This window comes from Chiloscyllium plagiosum, unplaced genomic scaffold (genome assembly GCF_037043375.1).
Source record: "Chiloscyllium plagiosum isolate Xiang-an unplaced genomic scaffold, Cpla_swu_hap1 HiC_scaffold_25, whole genome shotgun sequence".
Lineage (NCBI taxonomy): Eukaryota > Metazoa > Chordata > Chondrichthyes > Orectolobiformes > Hemiscylliidae > Chiloscyllium > Chiloscyllium plagiosum.
In genome coordinates, this window is record NW_028270163.1 from 21,350,074 (window position 1) to 21,368,976 (window position 18,903).

At 41.2% G+C, this 18,903-nt stretch overlaps 1 protein-coding gene across 1 annotated transcript in view; it reads left to right on the top strand.

Moving 5' to 3' along the window:
- Positions 1–18,903, top strand: part of cox10 (cytochrome c oxidase assembly factor heme A:farnesyltransferase COX10) — a 144,024-nt gene that overhangs the window by 15,161 nt on the left and 109,960 nt on the right. Inside the window, exon 2 of the mRNA XM_043715222.2 lies at positions 2,717–2,856. Coding sequence (XP_043571157.2) covers positions 2,717–2,856 — 140 coding nt within the window. The remainder of the gene's footprint in view (positions 1–2,716; positions 2,857–18,903) is intronic.

Consider the following 18,903-nt stretch of genomic DNA (forward strand, 5'->3'; position numbering starts at 1 on the left):
CATGTTGGCTTTCCAAGCTAGGAAAACCTTTCTATCAAACACTCTTAACTGTTCGCATTGGGAGATCCATCATATTAACATTGGAATAACTCCTGACTGTGAGGATTCTACATAATGGAATCCAGTGCAGTAGAACTACACACAACCGAATGGAAAAGTAGCTGATATATGTCCCAAACTATCTGCATTTTCTGACATATTTATTGTGTATGTAACAAAAGAAAACAGTGACATTGAAATATTAAATGGTGAAAACAATGCATTTCAGTACTGAATTTATTCCATATTCTCAAGTGTAGATTCTTGTGGGTCAGATTTTGTTAAAAGTGTGCAGGAGGGTTTTCTGACACAGAATGTAGACAGGTCAACAAGGGGCGATGCCATATTGGATTTGGTACTGGGGAATGAACCCGGCCAAGTTTTAGATTTGGAGGTAGGTGAGCATTTTGGCAATAGTGACCATATTTCAGTTACATTTACAATAACAATGAGCAGGGATAGGTATATATGCAGGGAAAGAGGCATATCTCAGGGAACAGCAAGTTTTAGAATGCATAAGATGAGGAAGGAAACTGCAGGGGATGGACACTTGAAATGTGGAGCTTATTCAATGAACAGCTACTGTGGGTCCTTGATGAGTATATACCTATCAGGCAGGGCATTGGTTATCGAGAGGGAGAGAACATGGTTTACTAAAGAAGTTGAAGCTTTTGTCGAGAGGAAGAAGGAGGCTTATGTGAGGACGAGGGGTGAAGTTTCAGTTAGGGTGCTTGAGAGTTATAAGTTAGCCAGAAAAGATTTAAAGAGAGGGCTAAGAAGAGCCAGGAGAGGACATGAGAAGTTGTTGCTAGATAGGATCAAGGAAACCCCTAAGGCCTTCTATAGGTATATTGGGAATAAAAGAATGACTAGAGTAAGATTAGGGCCAATCAAAGATAGTAGTGGAAAGTTGTGTGTGGAATCTGAGGACATAGGGGAAGTGCTTAATGAATACTTTTCGTCAGTATTCACATTGGAAAAGGGCAATGTTAGCGAGAATTCAGAGATAGAGGCTACAAGCTTAGATGGGATTGAGTTTGGCAAAGAGGAGGTTTTAGCAATTTTGGAAGATCTGAAAATAGATAAGACCCCTGGGCCGGGTGGAATTTATCCTCGGCTTCTGTGGGAAGCCAGGGAGGAAATTGCAGAGCCTTTGACTTTGATTTTTATGTTATCATTGTCAACAGGACTAGTGCCAGAAGACTGGAGGATAGCAAATGTTGTTCCCTTGTTTAAGAAGGGGAGTTGGGACAACCCTGGTAATTATAGGCCAGTGAGCCTTACTTCAGTTGTGGGTCAGATGTTGGAAAAGGTTATAAGAGATAGGATTTATAATCATCTGGAAAGGAATAATTTGATTAGGGATAGTCAACATCATTTTGTGAAGGGTAGGTTGTGCCTCACTAACCTTATTGAGTTCTGCGAGAAGGTGACAAAACAGGTAGATGAAGGTAAGGCGGTTGAGGTAGTGTATGTGGACTTCAGTAAGGCGTTTGATGAGGTTCCACACGGTAGACTATTGCACAAAATACGGTGTTCTGGGACTGAAGGTGATTTAGCGGTTTGGATCAGAAATTGGCTAGCAAAAAGAAGACAGAGGGTGATGGTTGATGGAAAATGTTCATCCTGGAGCTCAATTGTCAGTGGTGTGCTGCGAGGATCTGGTTTGGGGCCACTGCTGTTTTTCATCTTTATAAATGACCTGGATGAGGGCATAGAAGGATGGGTTAGTAAATTTTGCAGTTGGCACTAAGGTAGGCAGAGTTGTGGATAGTGACAGAGGATGTTGTAGGTTACAGAGGGACATAGATAAGATGCAGAGCTGGGCAAATGAAGTTTAATGCAGAGAAATGTGAGGCAGTTCACTTCGGAAGAAGTAACAGGAATTCGGAGTACTGGGCTAATCGTGAAATTTTTGGCAGTGTAGATGAACAGAGAGATCTTGGTGTCCAGGTGCATAAATCCCTGAATGTTGCCACCCAGGTTGATAGGATTTTTAAGAAGGCATGTGGTGTTTATTGGTAGGGGATTGAGTTTTGGAGCCACAAGGTCATGTTTCAACTGTACAAGACACTGGTAAGGCCACACCTGGAGTATTGCATGCATTTCTGGTCACCGCATGATAGGAAGGATGTGGAAGCTTTGGAAAGGGTTCAGAGGAGATTTACTAGGATGTTGCCTGATATGGAAGAAAGATCTTACAAGGAAAGGCTGAGGGAACTGAGGCTGTTTTTACTGGAGAGAAAGGGTTGAGAGGTGACTTAATTGAGATGTATGAGATCATCAGAGGGATAGATAGGGTGGACAGTGAGATCCTTTTTCCTTGGATGGTGAAGACTAACATGAGGGGACACAGCTTTAAATTGAGGGTGATAGATTTAAGACAGATATCGGGGTAGTTTCTTTACTCAGAGTAGTAGGGGTGTGGAACGGCCTGCCTGCCTGCAACAGTAATAGACTCGCCGACATTAAGGATATTTAAATGGGCATTGGACATATATATGGATAATAATGGATCGGTGTAGGTTAGATGGGTATCAGATTACTTTCACAGGTCGGCACAACGTGAAGAGCCAAAGGGCCTGTACTGCGCTATGTTCTAAAAGTATTGCATATTTTAACTCTTATTAAAGCTTTATTCCCTGCAGTGCTTACAGTTTGTTTTCTTCTGTCTCAGGTCGCTTGGGAGTGTGTGTTTTCGAAACGCTTCAAAAAGTAACAATCATAAAGCAATTTCCAAAGGTTGTTGTCCGTCATTGCAGATCAGGCAATCATGAATGGCTCACATTTCAGCATTTTACAATTCCTAAATGCCAGGTTAGTAAATGCATTTTGAGTGTTCGATGGTTCTTATACTTTTGGAAAACATGGATATGTTTCTTGAACAAAATATAAGGTAAAAGGTTGAGTTGATATGATGGGGGTAAAGCAAATGGGGTGTATGGACAGTTTAATGTTTACCCCGTCTCCAAACAACTTCATAACTTTTAAATGTGGTTGTTGTTGGTGGTTTCTTTTTGTACTGAATGGCATAAATGATGTTGCTTGACCAATTGCTAAATATTTTCCTGTATCAAAAAGAGCAAGTACTGTGACAGAGCATGAGGACATGCAGATATTCTGACTGTACAGACAACAACTTTCAGGGGATAACTGTACTCTGTGTGGAAAGTTCACATGTACTTTTGTGTTGAATAATTAAAATGTTATTTTCAACTTGAAGTTAATGTGGTCTCCCAGAAAAATCTGCATTTCTTTAACAATTAAAAAGAAATCATTCAGGTCACAATAGATGGTTCCCTCATTAAGTATTTTTAAAGTACTTTGTTTTCAATTTTCTTTGTTGTAAGGTTTCCCTGCAGAGACCAGATAGCAAAAGTAATGTAATTTGGTTTGTAAAATTCCCTTTTTCCTTTCATGTTTCCTGATTTCAAATTGGTTATCTTCTGTTTGTAAACAAGGGTTTGTATACAGTGAATTCTCTTGTTATCTTGACTCCAGACAACCAACGTGTTTGACACTTGTTGTTTCTCTCTGGATTAGTTCCTCACATTTGTGTTCATAAGTTTAGTACATACAAATAAAGATATGCACTTGCTTCCATTAATGAACACATTTTCAGAAGCTTCTTATCTGCTATTTCAACTCTTGGCCACTTGATTCCTGTTTTCTCCCCTTTCCCATAGGTCACTGAAACACAAACTGTTATGGTTCTTGTACCAATAAAATGGATTCTTCTAAACATTAATTGTCACCAATTTTCCAAAGCTCCAGACTTGACAAAGGAAATTATTTGGTTATCCAGAGCTGCTCACATTCATTAGCAACTGATGTATATTCTGCTATATGTTTCCAAGCACTCTGGCGATAGTTCAATGTCTTAAAACTGTAACAGAAAATTTGTGACAGAAACTAAGGCAGGACAAATCTAGAAGACATAATGGTAATTACGAAAGAATGGTATAAATGATGTTGTCTGACCAATTACTAAATATTTTACAGTACCAAAAGAGGCAAATTAGCTGGAGTTGACTGGGAAGAGGGTTTAGCAGAAAAGGCAGTTGAGGAAGAATGACAGACTTTCAAGAAAATAGAGCGTGTCTCACAAACAATTATATCTGAGTGAGGAAGCAGGATTCCAGGAAGGGTTAACTGTGGAAGTTAAAGACAGCATCAATTGAAAGAAAAACTTTACAATATAGCAAAATTTAGTGGGAAGACAGAGGATTTCCAAAGTTTTAGAAACCAACAAAAGTTGGCCAGAAAAGAGGGGAAAAAATAAACTTTGAGGGAAATGTAGCAGGTTCCATCTAAATGAACAGCAAGAGCTTCTTTGCATATAATGAAGTGAAGAGAGAGATTAACATGAATATAGGTTCATTAGAAAATGCAGCTCGAGAAATAATAATGTGGGAATCAGGAACTTGCATGTGAATAAATATTTTGCGTCAGTTTTTTATATTGTACAAGACACTAATGCCATTTCAAAAATACAAAATAGTCCAAGGGAAAAAGAGGGAGTGAAAATAAATGCAATACCCATTACTAGAGAAGCAGTCCTGGAAAAACAAAAGATTATTGTGTCTCCTGGATCTGATGGTTGCATCCTACGATATTAAAGACAGTAGCAACAGAGATTTTGTATGCACTGGTAGTAGTCTTCCAAGAATCCTTAAATTCTGGAAAAGTTCCCAAAGATTGAGAAATTGACAATATAACAGCCTTATTCAGAAAGTAAATTTTATAATAAACAGGAAACGTAGCTTAATATCTGTCATTGGGAAACTATTAGAATCTGTTACAAAGGATGTCACAGAGCATTGAGAAATGCGTAATATAATAAAGCAAAGTCAACATGAGGGGCGTGTCATGTCTGCTAAATGTATTATATTTGTTTGCGGATAGATAAAGGGGAACCTGTAGATGTGACCTATTTGAATTTCCAACAGGTGTTTGATAAGGTACTGCATATTAGGCTATTTAATAAAATCAGAACCTATGCTGATGAGGTTATATATTAGCATGGATAAAGGATTTGCAAACTAATAGAATATATAGTTGAGATAAGAGGGCCATGTTCAAGACGGCAGCCTGAAACTAGAGGTGCGCCACAGGGACTAGTACGGCAATTATTTCAAACACGTATAAATGACTTGAATGATGCAAGTGAATATGCTGTAGTCAGGCTTGCGGGTGACACAGAATAGTGTGTCAAGCAGTGAGAATGACTCAAAGATAGTACTAATGGATATAGATAGATTAAGTGAGCAGAAACATGGCAGATGGCATATAATGCAGAAAACTGTGAAGTTCAGCACTTGGACAGGGAGAATGGAGGAGCTGATTATTCTTTACATGGAGAAAAACTGCAGCAAACTACAGCACAGTAGATTTGGGGTGGGGGGGGGGGTCATCCTTATGCATGAATCACAAAAAGCTAACACACAATTTCTGGTAATAAGGAAGGCAAATGGACTGTTTCAAAGGAAGTGGAGTTTCAAAATAGGGAGTCTTGCCAAAACTACACAAGGCACTGGTTAGACCACACCTGGAATACTGTGAACCTTTTTGGTTCTCTTACCTGAGCAAAGAAACTCTGATATTGAAGGCACTCCAGGGAAGGTTCAGTAGGCTAGTCCTAGGTATGAAGTCGTTTTCAGCTGAGGAAAAATTGAGTAGGTTGTACCTTGTTGGAGTTTAAAAGACTAAAAGGCGATCTTACTGAAACATAAGATTCTTAGAGGGCTTGACAGGGTTGATGTAGAGAGAGTGGAAAAGTCCAGGATCAGTAGATGCAATCTCAGATTTAGGGGTTGGCCATTAAACCCAACTGAGAATTTTATTTTTGGTGGTAGTGATTCTGTGGGATTTTTACCGCAGAGGCTAAAGTCACTAATTTTGTGGCATGGACAGCAAGCCAGACCAAATTGAACTAGATTCACAAACCAGTGAAAGTAAAGCATTTGGTGACTCTCAAAATTACTCAGTTGCTTCTAATCAGACTTTACAAATAACTAATTTTGGACACCAAGTTTATACTTGAAAAAAATTGACACATTATTACTAATGTAACTTTAGCAGAACAGAAATGAACTATAAGGCTGTCTTAATTAATATCCATGATCTCAGCCCAATTTTCTTTGATCACAATTCCTATTTACATACAGATAGACACAGGTAAGGGATGAATTAAAAAATAATCATAAGTTGCTAGTTCAGTAATCATTTCAATATGAATACCAAGCTTTCATTAAATCCATTGGGTTCTATTACAGGCATGTAAAATTGTATCGTGCTTGGATTCTGAAGTCACCAGTCAATGTAAGCAGCTTCCACAAACCTCTGGGGTCTTTTCCTTATTTCTTATACACTGGGCCCCTTTTCTCAAAATCTTTAATAAGTCAGTAACTGGACAATAATTAGAGAGCGCACCACCAAAAAAAAGGGAGAATGTGAGGACCTCAGATGCTGGAGATCAGAGTCAAGAATCAGGTGCTGGAAAAGCACAGCAGGTCAGGCAGCATCCGAGGAGCAGGGGATTTGACATTTTGGCAAGATCCCTTCGTCAGGAATGAGGCTTGTGAGCCGAGGGGATAGAGAGATAAATGGGAGGAGCTGGGGCTGAGGGGAAGGTAGCGGAGAGTGGGATAGGTAAATGGAGGTGGGGGAAATGGTAATAGATCGGAGAGGAGAGTGGAGCAGATAGGTGGGAAGGTGGTGCGGGGCACCTGCACCAACCAACTCCACCGCCCTGTGGCCAAACACTTCAACTCCCCTCCCACTCCACCAAGGACATGCAGGTCCTGGGCCTTCTACATCGCCATACCCTAACCATCCGATGCCTGGATTGAGAACGCCTCATCTTCCGCCTCGGGACCCTCCAACCACATAGCATCAATGTGGACTTCACTAGTTTCCTCATTTCCCCTCCCCCCACCTTATCCCAGTTCCAACCTTCCAACTCAGCACCAGCCTCATGACCTGTCCTACCTGTCCATCTTCCTTCCCACCCATCCACTCCACCCTCCTCTCCAACCTATCACCATTACCCTAACCTCTATCTACCTATCACACTCTCTGCTACCTTCCCCCCAGCCCCACCTCATCCCATTTATCTCTCTCTTCCCTCAGCTCACAAACCATATTCCTGATGGAGGGTTCTTCCCAAAATATTGATTCTCCTGCTCCTTGGATGCTGCCTGACCTGCAGTGCTTTTCCAGCACCACTCTCTCGACTACTCAAAAACAACCTAGTCCTGTAAAGCAGTGCTACGCCTGTCCAAAAACCCAGTCAAAGTCAATTCACCCATTAATTTCTTTTTTTGAGGAGACAACCTGGGGAGTGCAGTGAGAGAGTGACTCACTGAGATCTTTGTAGAGAGAGGAGGAGAACTTCTTCAAGTTGGGCCTCCTTTGAAGAGGCCACGTAGTGAGGTTAAAATCAATAGGCGAAAGTGAGGACTGCAGATGCTAGAGATTAGCGTCAAGAGTGTGGTGCTGGAAAAGTACAGCAGGTCAGGCAGCATCCAAGGAGCAGGAGAGTCAACGTTTTGGGCAAAAGCAATGTAGCAGCTCAGTGCAGGGCCTCCGCACGTAGTCTGACCTCCCGTGTCAGACCCCAGTCTAAGAGCTATCTCCGCTCCACTCCAAGCTCCATATCACTCCGCACTGGCACTCATCTGCTCCAAGGTAAGTGCCAGGACTGCCTCCCCTGCGCTGGTCTCTGCCCCGTACTTGCTGCCTGCGCCATCCTCCAAGGATGCTTCCCCACGTCCTGCTCTGGGGCTGCTTTGGAGCTTGCAGACCACATGCTGCTCCAGGGCTTGGTGCTTCGGGGCTCATAGCCCACGTCCCACTGATGCTCACTGCTCTTGGTGTTCCAGGGCTCGCAGCCCTGGAGACTTGCTGCCAGGACCTGCCACTGCGCAAGTGTTAATCTCCAATGCTGAGAGGGGAGAAGGAATAGAGAGAGTAGGAAAAAAAGGAAAATGAAAGAAAAAGATCAAATGGAGCTCCAACAGGAGTCTCCTACTGTCCCATCATCTTGACCCAGTATCTTGTGGGATAACTATTGTTTGTGGTTGGCTGGTCAGTACAAGGACTCCCTTGATTGGCCAATTCAGCATCCGACCAGCTGCCAGTTCCTGAGCACTGGGGAGGCAATGGCCTCATGGTACTATCGCGAGACTATTAGTGCAAAGACCCAGGTAATGCTCTGAGGACCCGGGTTCAAATTCCGCCATGCCAGAGGATATAATTTGAACTCATTAAAATCTGGAAGCAAGAGTCTAATGATGAGCATGAATCCATTGTCGATTGTTGGAAAAACCCATCTGGTTCGCTAATGTCCTTCAGGGAAGGAATCTACCATCCTCGCCCACTCTGGCCTTCATCTGACTCCAAACCCACAGCAATGTGGTTGACTTTTAACTGCCCTCTGGGCAATTAAGGATGGACAACAAATATTGCCCCGGCCAACGACGCCCTCATCCTATGAATGAATTTAAAGAAATTTGTCTTGGTGCCGGTTTAACTGTCGTATCCTTCACAGTAATTGACCTGCATTATCGTTCCAGGCCAGTTTTCGACAGCAAACGTCAGTCTTGTTCTCTCCTCTTCTCTCCTTTTTCTACGGAAACAAGCTGCCGTTAAAGTTCAGTTCTCAATTGCAACTGTCAGTTCCAAACCAAAAATGAGAAATAAGAAAAATAATGAACTCAACTCTAAGTATATTCATGGCTGAAATAGTCATATCTTTAATCAGTAAGGGATCAAGGGTTACCAGGAAAAGGCCAGAAGGTGGGTTTGAGCATTATCCATTCAGTTGTGAGCTCATTGAATGGTGGGGCAGACTCTGGGCCAAAGGGTCTACTTCTGCTCCTACATCATACAGTTTAAGACAGCACCTGAAGTGTAAAGTTACTGGTTGATGAGAGAAACTGAAATTGGAATGTGAAACTTGGTATTGGAGGAGGTACATTTTTAATGATGGTCTATTTTAACAACGGTGTAACCTTGCACTGTTATGGGGGAGTGGTATTCTTTGGAAAAAAAGCTATTGCACTTAAAGCTTTTTCCATTAAAACCTGGAAGAAACAGGTTCATTCAGCTTGAAGTACTGTATGTGTTTTTACTCCATGCTACATCACTATGAAACTGCAGTAGTTCTTGTATTCCACAGTTCAAAATCACAGCAGAAGATCAGAGACAAATGCAGGTAGCAGATTAATTATAACTCTCAATTGTGGAATGCTAGACTCTGTCAATTGAATATATAATTGGGTTTGCCAAAATTTGTCCTGTTGCTACAGCTAGGATACCAAACAAAGAATTTTGAAACCTAGTTCATCAATGATATTTCAGCATTGATTTTTCATTGTTATTTCACCACAGGTGGGAATGCTGGTTATGTAGCATTTGCTGCCCATTCTAATTGTGTTTGAGGAGGTGGTTAGGGCCCACCTCCTTGATCACCTGCAGTCAATGTGTTGGGAAAGGAGTTCCAGAATTTTGACTCAGTGATAGTGAAGTTACAACTGGGGATTGAATATGCCTTGGACTGGAATTTTCAGGTATTTCTGTTCTCTTGCTTCTTCTGCCCTTGTACTGTGAGGTGTTAGAGGTCTTAGGTTTGGAAGATACTGTTGAAGATGCACTGTTTCCAACATCATTGTTCTCCACTTCTGAATTCCCTCTTGTGTTCTCTGCTTCTGACTGTTGCTCTTTTCATTGCCATTCACCCCATCTTGCTTCCTGTTACATCCCTTCTCTTTTGCAGCAATTGGCTGTACTTCTTTGTCTTACAAATCTTAACAGAGTTTCTATTCCAGACCCATGTTACTGCGGTGCAAGCTGTTTGTGTGCTAAATATTTGTGCCTGTAACAACAGCAGCAGTGCCCCTTCCTATTTTCTGTTTTTGCACATTCCAGGAGGATTTATTATGTGGAATGTTTGGCATCAAATGGGTGTTATTGTTTAATAGCTGAGTTGTGCACTCGGTCTCCCACTCTGAGCTTAAATGATGTAATTTACATTGTATTTTATTTAAAATACTAGTTATTTCAAAAGAGAAATGAAATTTATTGTAGTTACCTACTTGCATTCTAAATGTTTCATGTTATAATTGAGTACAGCACCAGATAATGTATAGAACATTCAAATAACATATTTCATTCATAAATGATTATTGCTATTGGTGGGCTGCTCTTGTTTTAAATCCTAACTAATTACTGATGGTAAATTTAACATCTATTGGTTTCATGCTGTTTTGCTGCAGTCTATTTTGGGTGACCAGTGCAAGTAAATCAATAAAAATTAATGTGACAACTGAGATGAATGAGCCATGAAAGTTTTTTTAAAAGTTATGTTAAGCATGTTATGTTAACTTTGATTAGAAATCTAACTTGAAGCACTGATGTTAATCCCTTTCTATTTTTTGAATAGCAACATGGTGATTATAAATTTCAGTAGCACTCTCCAACTTGCAAATGTAATCTCTTCTTTGATAATCTGTTTGTTAAACATGGTAATCATTACAAGGCATGCAGATTTTGCTGGGTAATTAAGTTGGTAACTCGAAGCATACAATTAGATTTTCAAGTGTCAACCTGATATAATTAACTCTCCTGTCTGCAAGTCAAACCGTTGTCAGTTCAATTCTGAAAAGTGTTGAGAACATTCCAGCACTGTATCAAAGATACTGTGCTTTGGATCAGATATTGAAACAAGCACAAAATATACATGGCACTAAGAGGAGCAGGGAGTTCTCCCATGTCTTGCCTATCATTCCTCTCTCATCCAGTGCCGATAGAAAATGACTGGTCATTAATCTCATCTACTTCTGGGATGTTATTCATTCAAATTGCTTGCCATATTGGAAGATGAAGGATGCACAAAAAGTAATTGTTGCTCTGTTACTTCTAAATTTGAATGTTTCAATACAGACCTGTATGGCCTCCCAGCTTCCATCCAATGTAAGTAAAGCTCTTTCACAACTTTTCTGCCCATATTCTAATTCGCACAAAATCGCATTTACCCATTATCAATGAGCTGACTGACCTGCATTAACTCCTGCCAGTGGAATGCCTCAATTTTAAAGTTCTCATCCTTGTCTTCAAAGCTCTTCATTGCTTCCCCCCTTCTATATCTGAAAGCTCCCCCAGTCCCACAAAGATTCAAAATATCCACACTCATCTAATTCTGACCTCTTAGCATTTTGTTTTTAATTGCTTCACTATTTGATGGCCTTGCTTTCAGATCCCTAAGGCATAATTTTTGGAATTCACTCCTTAATTTTTTTCATCTCTGTGTCTCATCCCTTCTTTAAAACACTTCAAAACCAAATTCTTGCACCAAACTTCTGGTCACTTGCCCTAACATAGCACTGCTGCCTCACAGTGCCAGGGACCCAGGTTTGATTCCAGCTTCAGGCGACTGTCTGTGTGGAGTTTGCACATTCTTCCCGTGTCTGAGTGGGTTTCCTCTGCATGCTCTGGTTTCCTTCCATAGTCCAAAGATTTGTAGGTTAGGTGGATTGACTGTGCTAAATTCCCCATACTGTTCAGGGATATGTAGATTATGTGCATTAGTCAGGGGTAAATCTAGGAGAGTGGAATGGGTTTGGGTAGTTACTCTTCCGAGGGTCGGTGTAGACTTGTTGGGCCGAAGGGCCTGTTTCCACACTGTAGGGGTTCTATGATTCTATATATGGAATAGTATGAATCGTTAGCCAAGCAGACAAGGTTACAGAGATTTTAAGGAACAAGACCACAAACTATTTTATATGTAACAATGAAAATGTTAAATGGTAAACCGGCAAGTGTTAATGCCAATATTGGTACTGGGTTTTGATGTGAGGTATAATACTGAAGAAAGCTTTAGTTGTGCTGAAGTTAATAGAAAATGGGAAGCTGGCCAGGACAGTCCTGAGCTAGGTGTGCCTGAAGGTTATGAAGGAATGTATTAGGAACAGATGTACTTGGGTGAAATTGACAGCATAGGCAGTCTTCGTGATAGCACATGACTCCACAAACATCTCTAAGGTTGGGATTGAATATGGCATTAGGTTATGCAAAACTGAAAAATGGTTTTTGAGGAGCTCCAGCTATAATCGCGCAATAATTGCAGAGCTGCATTCTTTGTGGTTTGAATAGGTAAGAGCCAATTCAGCTGACAACAGCCCCGCCAAACTAAATGATGTGCCAACTGTTCCAAACTGCAGCCAATTCACTGGGACAAAATAGACCAAGATCATAGTTTAAGTGGGTGTTGTTTGTTGAAATAGGTTGCAAAGAGTGTAGTGCAGATAGTTTGGCATTTATGATATGTTCAAGGACTTTGGAGATGAGAAAGAAGTTACATTCTAGTTACCTGCTACAGAGAGGGAGTGAATACCCTCCCTGAAAATAATTTGAAAAGAGCTCTCTCCTGCTCAACTTAAGAATTCTTGATAAACTGCACCAGTGGCTTCCAATGCAATATAACAAGTATTTTACCTGAAAGTCAACTATTTGCCTCTTGCAAGTTATCAGGTCAATGGGGGATGACATTTCGTCTCTTTTCTAAACTGAGATAAGCAGGATGATTGCGCAGCAGCTGCTTTATTCAAAACTTAAGGATGAAATTAATGCTATCATGTCTTAACCTGTACATTGTCAGAAGATGTATTGTAAAGTAATAGTTTCTGTATTTCACCTGTGGCTTTAAGCACATATTTTCAGTTTCACAATTATTAATAAGCTCATGTTTTAGGGCAGCAAGGCTATATTTAGATTTGAAATAAATAATCCCACCCACTTTGTGTAACCTATTATTTTTATGCAAGTAATTATCTTTAATTACTATTTTGATCACATGATGAGCTTGAATTTGAAAGAAAGCCGAAACCCTTTGAAGGTTGAAGAATCTTTAATTGTGTTTTTATTAAACATATAGATACCTCAACATTGTACTAAAACTGATTTTATGACCTGGACTTCAGTTGAGTTCAGAAAAATTCGACAAAGACCAATACTTTGAGTTAGTGGACAAATTGTGTGGGACTGCTGTTTAAAGGATGCTTTCTTTCTTGCTGTAATAATGGAAACTTGAATGTGTACCCAAAGATTTGCATGCAGCTTCAACAAGAAAATGGTGAAGAATAGGGAAGTTAATTTTGCGTAGCTATCAATACAAGTAGTTTTATTAATGATTCTGATTGAGTAATTTAGCAACTGATTGATGTAACGTGTCTCTAACAGTACATTAACGTACTGTTCATTAAGTAAAAGGTGGTCTAAAGTTTGTGAGAAGATTTGTAGCTCGGGTGCTCGTTGTTGTGGTTCTGTTCGCTGAGCTGGGAATTTGTGTTGCAGACGTTTTGTCCCCTGTCTAGGTGACATCCTCAGTGTTTGGGAGCCTCCTGTGAAGCGCTTCTGTGATGTTTCCTCCGGTATTTATAGTGGTTTGAATCTGCCGCTTCTGGTTGTCAGTTCCAGCTGTCCGTTGCAGCTGGTTGTGCCGTTTCGTGGCTAGTTGGTGTTATCAGCTATCCTTAGTAGCCACACATGCAGATGACAAGCAACATGAATTCGACTGGGACAACACTACTATTATAGGACAAGCCAAACAGAACAGCCAGGGAATTCCTAGAGGCATGGCACTCATCCACAGATTCAATCAATAAGCACATCGACCTGGACCCAATATACCGACCACTGCAACGGACAGCTGGAACTGACAACCGGAAGCGGCAGATTCAAACCACTATAAATGCCGGAGGAAACATCACAGAAGCGCTTCACAGGAGGCTCCCAAGCACTGAAGATGTCACCGAGACAGGGGACAAAATGTCTGCAACACAAATTCCCAGCTCGGCGAACAGAACCACAACAATAAAAGGTGGTCTGTATGCTACGCAATCATTAAAACACTCTTTGTGAGCCAGTTGTCAGCCTGTCTCTGTGTGTGTGTCTCTCTCTCTCTCTTTTTCTCTCTCTTAATGAGCATTGACAAAAATGTTCTTCTCATTCTAATCAGTAATTTCTTATCTGCCATTGCTTCATTTTCTCAATGCTGTAATATTTAAATGACCAACTTATCTCCATTTTCCAGTAGATTTTCAAATCTCTCTGTCTCATTATAAATCAACAATGGAAGGTTGGGTGGGAGTCAGTAGAGACAATTCTGTGGCAAACAGAGTGGAGGAGCAGTTGATGACCAAGCTAATGATACGATACTGCTGCTCAAGCAGGAGAAAAAACAGCTTAGAACAAGCACTGGGGGAAAATATAGCCCAAGCAGCAGAAATGCTACTCCTTTCCCCTCATCCCCAACCCCAATCCTTGTACTTGAACGCAAATTAGAGCCTTGGAGTCATAGTTATACAACATGGAAACCCTTCAATCCAACCTGTCCATGCTGACCAGATATCCTGAATTAATCTAATCCCATTGCCAGCATTTGGCCCGTATCCCTCCAAACCCTTCCTATTCAGATGCCTTTCAAATAACACCATCCTCTGCATGATGAAGTTATCCCTTCAGTCCTTTTTAAGTCTTTCCCCTCTCACCTTGAACCTGTTCCCTCTAGTTTTGGACTCTTCCACTCCAGGGAAAAAATCTTGTCTATTTACCCTATCCATACTCCTCATGATTTTATAAACCTTGATAAGGTCATTCCTCACCCTCCGAAGCTTCAGGGTAAATAGCCCCAGCCTATTCAGCCTCTCCCTATAGCTCAAACCCTCCAATCCTGGTAACATCTCTATAAATCTTTTCTGAACCCTTTCAAGCTTCACAACGTCCTTCCTATAGGAGGGAGACCAGAATTGCATGCAATATTCCAGATGTGGCCTAACCAATCTCTTGTACAGCCATAACATGACCTCCCAACTCCTATACTCAATGCATTGACCAATAAAGGAAAGCATGCCAAATACCTTCTTCACTATCCTATCTACCTGCGACTCCACTTTCAAGGAACTATGAATCCTCACTGCAAGGTCTCTTTGTTTAGCAACACTCCCCAGGAACTTACCATTGTATAAGTCCTGCCCTGATTTGCCTTTCCAAAATGCAGCACCTCGCATTTATCTAAATTAAACTCCCTGTTGATGCCTGACCTTCCGGTTGCCATCCATTTTAATTCCCCCTCCCACTCCCCTGCTGGCATGTCCACCTTTGGCCTCCTCCAGTGTCAGAGTGGGACCAAAGAAAAACTGGAGGAACAATATTTTGGTATCTGGGAGGCTTAAAGCCCAATGGACTTAATATTTACTTCTCCAGCTTCAAAATCCCTCCAATCCCAGTCTTATCCTATGTCCAGCCTCTCTCCCAACACCACCACCCCCACCTCGCTTCCATGACCTGACCTAACCTGTCCATCTTTCTATTCACCTAGCCACTCCATAATTCCCACTGACCATTCACAATAACTCCCTACCTGCATCCACCAGTACCAGCCCACCTACCCTTACCCCAGCCCACTACCATCCCCTTTTATTTCTGGCCCCTCCCCCTTCCCAGTACAGACGGAAGGGTTTCAACCCAAAACGTTGACCTTCCTGCTTCTCGGATGCTGTCTGCCCTAGATTTATGAGAAAACTGATTACTGGCAAGGACAAAGCACCTTTCATATCCATGGGGTTCCTCAAAAAGCTACATTGACGTTGAAGTGCATTGAAGCATAGTCATTGTTTTGTAAGGAAATTTGACCATTTTATATCTGTATCGTAATGAAAAATGATGCATTAGTTCCACTTGATAGATCTTTGCTCTTGACTGAGATGTGCAAATGCAGATGAAAACTCTAAGAGTTTAACTTATACCTCTTGATTACTGAGGGAATAATCTGGCTTCAATGAACTGATGATTATTCAGTGTCATGATAGTCATAATGAATTCCTCCAAAAAGTGATGCAGTTTTCATGTGGTTTTATATGTCTGAATTATCAAATTAAAATTGAGTAAATCCCAGTCCAAGAACAACTTTCCTCCAAGGAAATGTTTTTCCCAATTTGTTATGACTTTGATTTTCTGCGTAACGCCTTGACTGTCCATTGAAGCCGAGTCATTAGACGTTCCAGATAACAGAAAATGTTTCTTCATCTTTACTTCAGATCTGTTCGATAGCCTGTTGGAAAGGAACAAGCATTTGCTGAGTTTGATGCCTTATTTATTTAATAATTTGTGATCAATACAAGAAAGAAACGGTACTGTGCATCATATAGTTCTCAACCAGAATGTGAAAAATAATTTATTTCTTGAAATTATTGAGCATAGTGAAAACGTAAGTAATTTCAGAAGCTTTCCCCAATATATATGGCCAAAAGCACAATGTTATGGATGCTAGAAATCCTGAAAGTCATCCAAGATGGAGGTTGGGACAAAATTATAGCTGTTAGAGCTGCTTATTTTTTGAGGTATTTTAGATATTGGTGATTTCCTCAAATTCCAGGAGCAGCAATTACTGTTTTATTTGCTGTTGCATTATTTTGGATCTTTGGGGGAAAAAGATCAAAAGAACGGCACTTTAAAAAGGAGGAAGACAGACAAAGGCAGTGACCACATGGTCAGAGAAAGAAACCTACACTACTATCTGACGCAGCAGTGAATCTGCACAGTTACTGCCTTTGCTGTTTAAGTTCAAATATCTCTGGACATCAGAGTCTGTCTCGGAAAAATTAACAAACAGTGAAATTCACAGCTGACTTTGGAGGAACTTATGTGGAGAGCTCACAGCACAGGAACAGATAAGTGCACAGTTTTTAAGTGTAGCCTTGCTGGAAATCTACAATAGTGAGTAGAGTGGGTTCTTTCTTGATTATATGCTTCATTGAGATCAGTGTCTTGATTAACTTTTTAAAATATAAACTATAAGTATTAAGTTAGTCTGAAGCAGTCTTTTTTTCGAGCAATAACATGGCGCCATTTTCTGGGTCTGTAGATTGTGAAGGAGCAAGGATGGCCTTTAATAGAGTGATATGCTCTTCCTGTTGCATGTGGGAGTTTAGGGAAAGTTTCCACGTTATGATGATTATGACTGCAGGATGTGTCTTTGGCTGCGAATCATATCAGATTGCATGGGTCGGTTAGAGTGGCAGTTAGAGGCAATAAGGAATTTACAGGAACTAGGAGATCTGATGGATGGCTGTTATCGGAAGGGAAGAAAAGCTGCAGATACAGTCAGGTAGATGGCTTAACTCCAGAAAAGGTACGACGGGGAGGCAGATAGTGCAGAAGTCTCAAGTGGCTATTCCCATCTCAATCAAGTATACTGTTTTGGAAAAAATGGAGGGTGATGGACTCTCTGGAATGTAGCACAAACGGCCAAGTTTCTGGTACCAAGACTGACTCTAATGTAATAAGGGGTACATCAGGTTCCAAGTGATTGATTGTGATAAGGAACTCTCTAGTCAGAGGCACAGATAAACGTTTCTGTGGCCAGCAGTGAAAAATCAGAATGGTGTGTTGCCTCCCTGGTGCCAGATCAAGGATATTTAAGAGATGGTACAGAATGTTCTCAAAAGGGAGAGAGACCAGCAGGAGGTCATTGTACACATTGGAGCTAATGACATAGGAAGGAAAAAGGATGAGATTCTGAAGGGACATATAAAAAGTTAGGCAGGAATTTAAAGAGGTCCTTGAGAATAGTAATATCTGGATTACTCCTGGTGCAATGAGCTAGTGAGGGTAGGAATACGAGGATAGAGCAGATGAATGCATAGTTGAGGAGCTGGTGTATGGAAGAAGGGTTCACATTTTTGGATCATTGGAATCTCATCTTGAGTAGAAGTGACCTGTACAGGAAGGTTTGCATGAATTGGAAGGGGATTAATACACTGACAGGGAGATTTGCTAGACTACTCGGAGGATTTAAACTAGTCATGTGGGGTAGGAAGGTGGTGGGACCAAAGGAAATTGTGAGGAAAGAGATCAATCTGAGACTGATACTGTTGGGAAAAGGAACAGTAAGGCAACCTATGTGTAGAATTGCAAGAGATGGGAGGAGATAGTTCAATTCTGGTCTCCTTCCTATTGGAAAGATGTTGTGAAACTTGAAAGGATTCAAAAAAGATTTACAAGGATTTGAGCTATAGGGAGAGGCTGATCAGGCTGGGGCTGTTTTCCTTGGAGTGTCAGAGGCTGAGAGATGACCTTACAGAGATTTACAAAATTGAGGGGCATGGATAGGGTAAATAGGCAAAGTCTTTTCCCTGGGGTCGGGGAGTCCAGAACTAGAGGGCACAGGTTTAGGGTGAGAGGGGAAAGATATAAAAGAGACCTAAGGGGCAACTTTTTCACACAGAGGGTGGTACGTGTATGGAATGAGCTGCCAGAGGAAGTGGTGGAGGCTGGTACAATTGCAACATTTAAGAGGCATTTGGATGGGTATATGAATAGGAAGGGTTTGGAGGGATATGGGCCGGGTGCTAGCAGGTGGGACTAGACTGGGTTGGGATATCTGGTCGGCATGGACGGGTTGGACCGAAGGGTCTGCTTCCATGCTGTACATCTCTATGACTCTATGACTCCAAGTATTTTTCATCAGTATTTACTGTGGAGAAGGAACACGGAAAATATAGAACGTGGGGAAATAGATGTTGACATCTTGAAAAATGTCCATGTTACAGAGGAGAAGGTATTGGAAGTCTTAAAATGCATAAAAGTGGATAAATCCCCAGGACTTGATCAGGTGTACCCTTGAACTCTGTGGGAAGCTAGGGAAGTGATTGCTGGACCCCTTGCTGAGATCTTTGTGTCATCGATAATCACAGGTGAGGTGCAGGAAGACTAGAGTCGAGAGTGTGGTGCTGGAAAAGCACAGCAGGTCAGGCAGCATCCAAGGAGCAGGGTAATTGATATTTTGGGCATAAGCCTTTCATC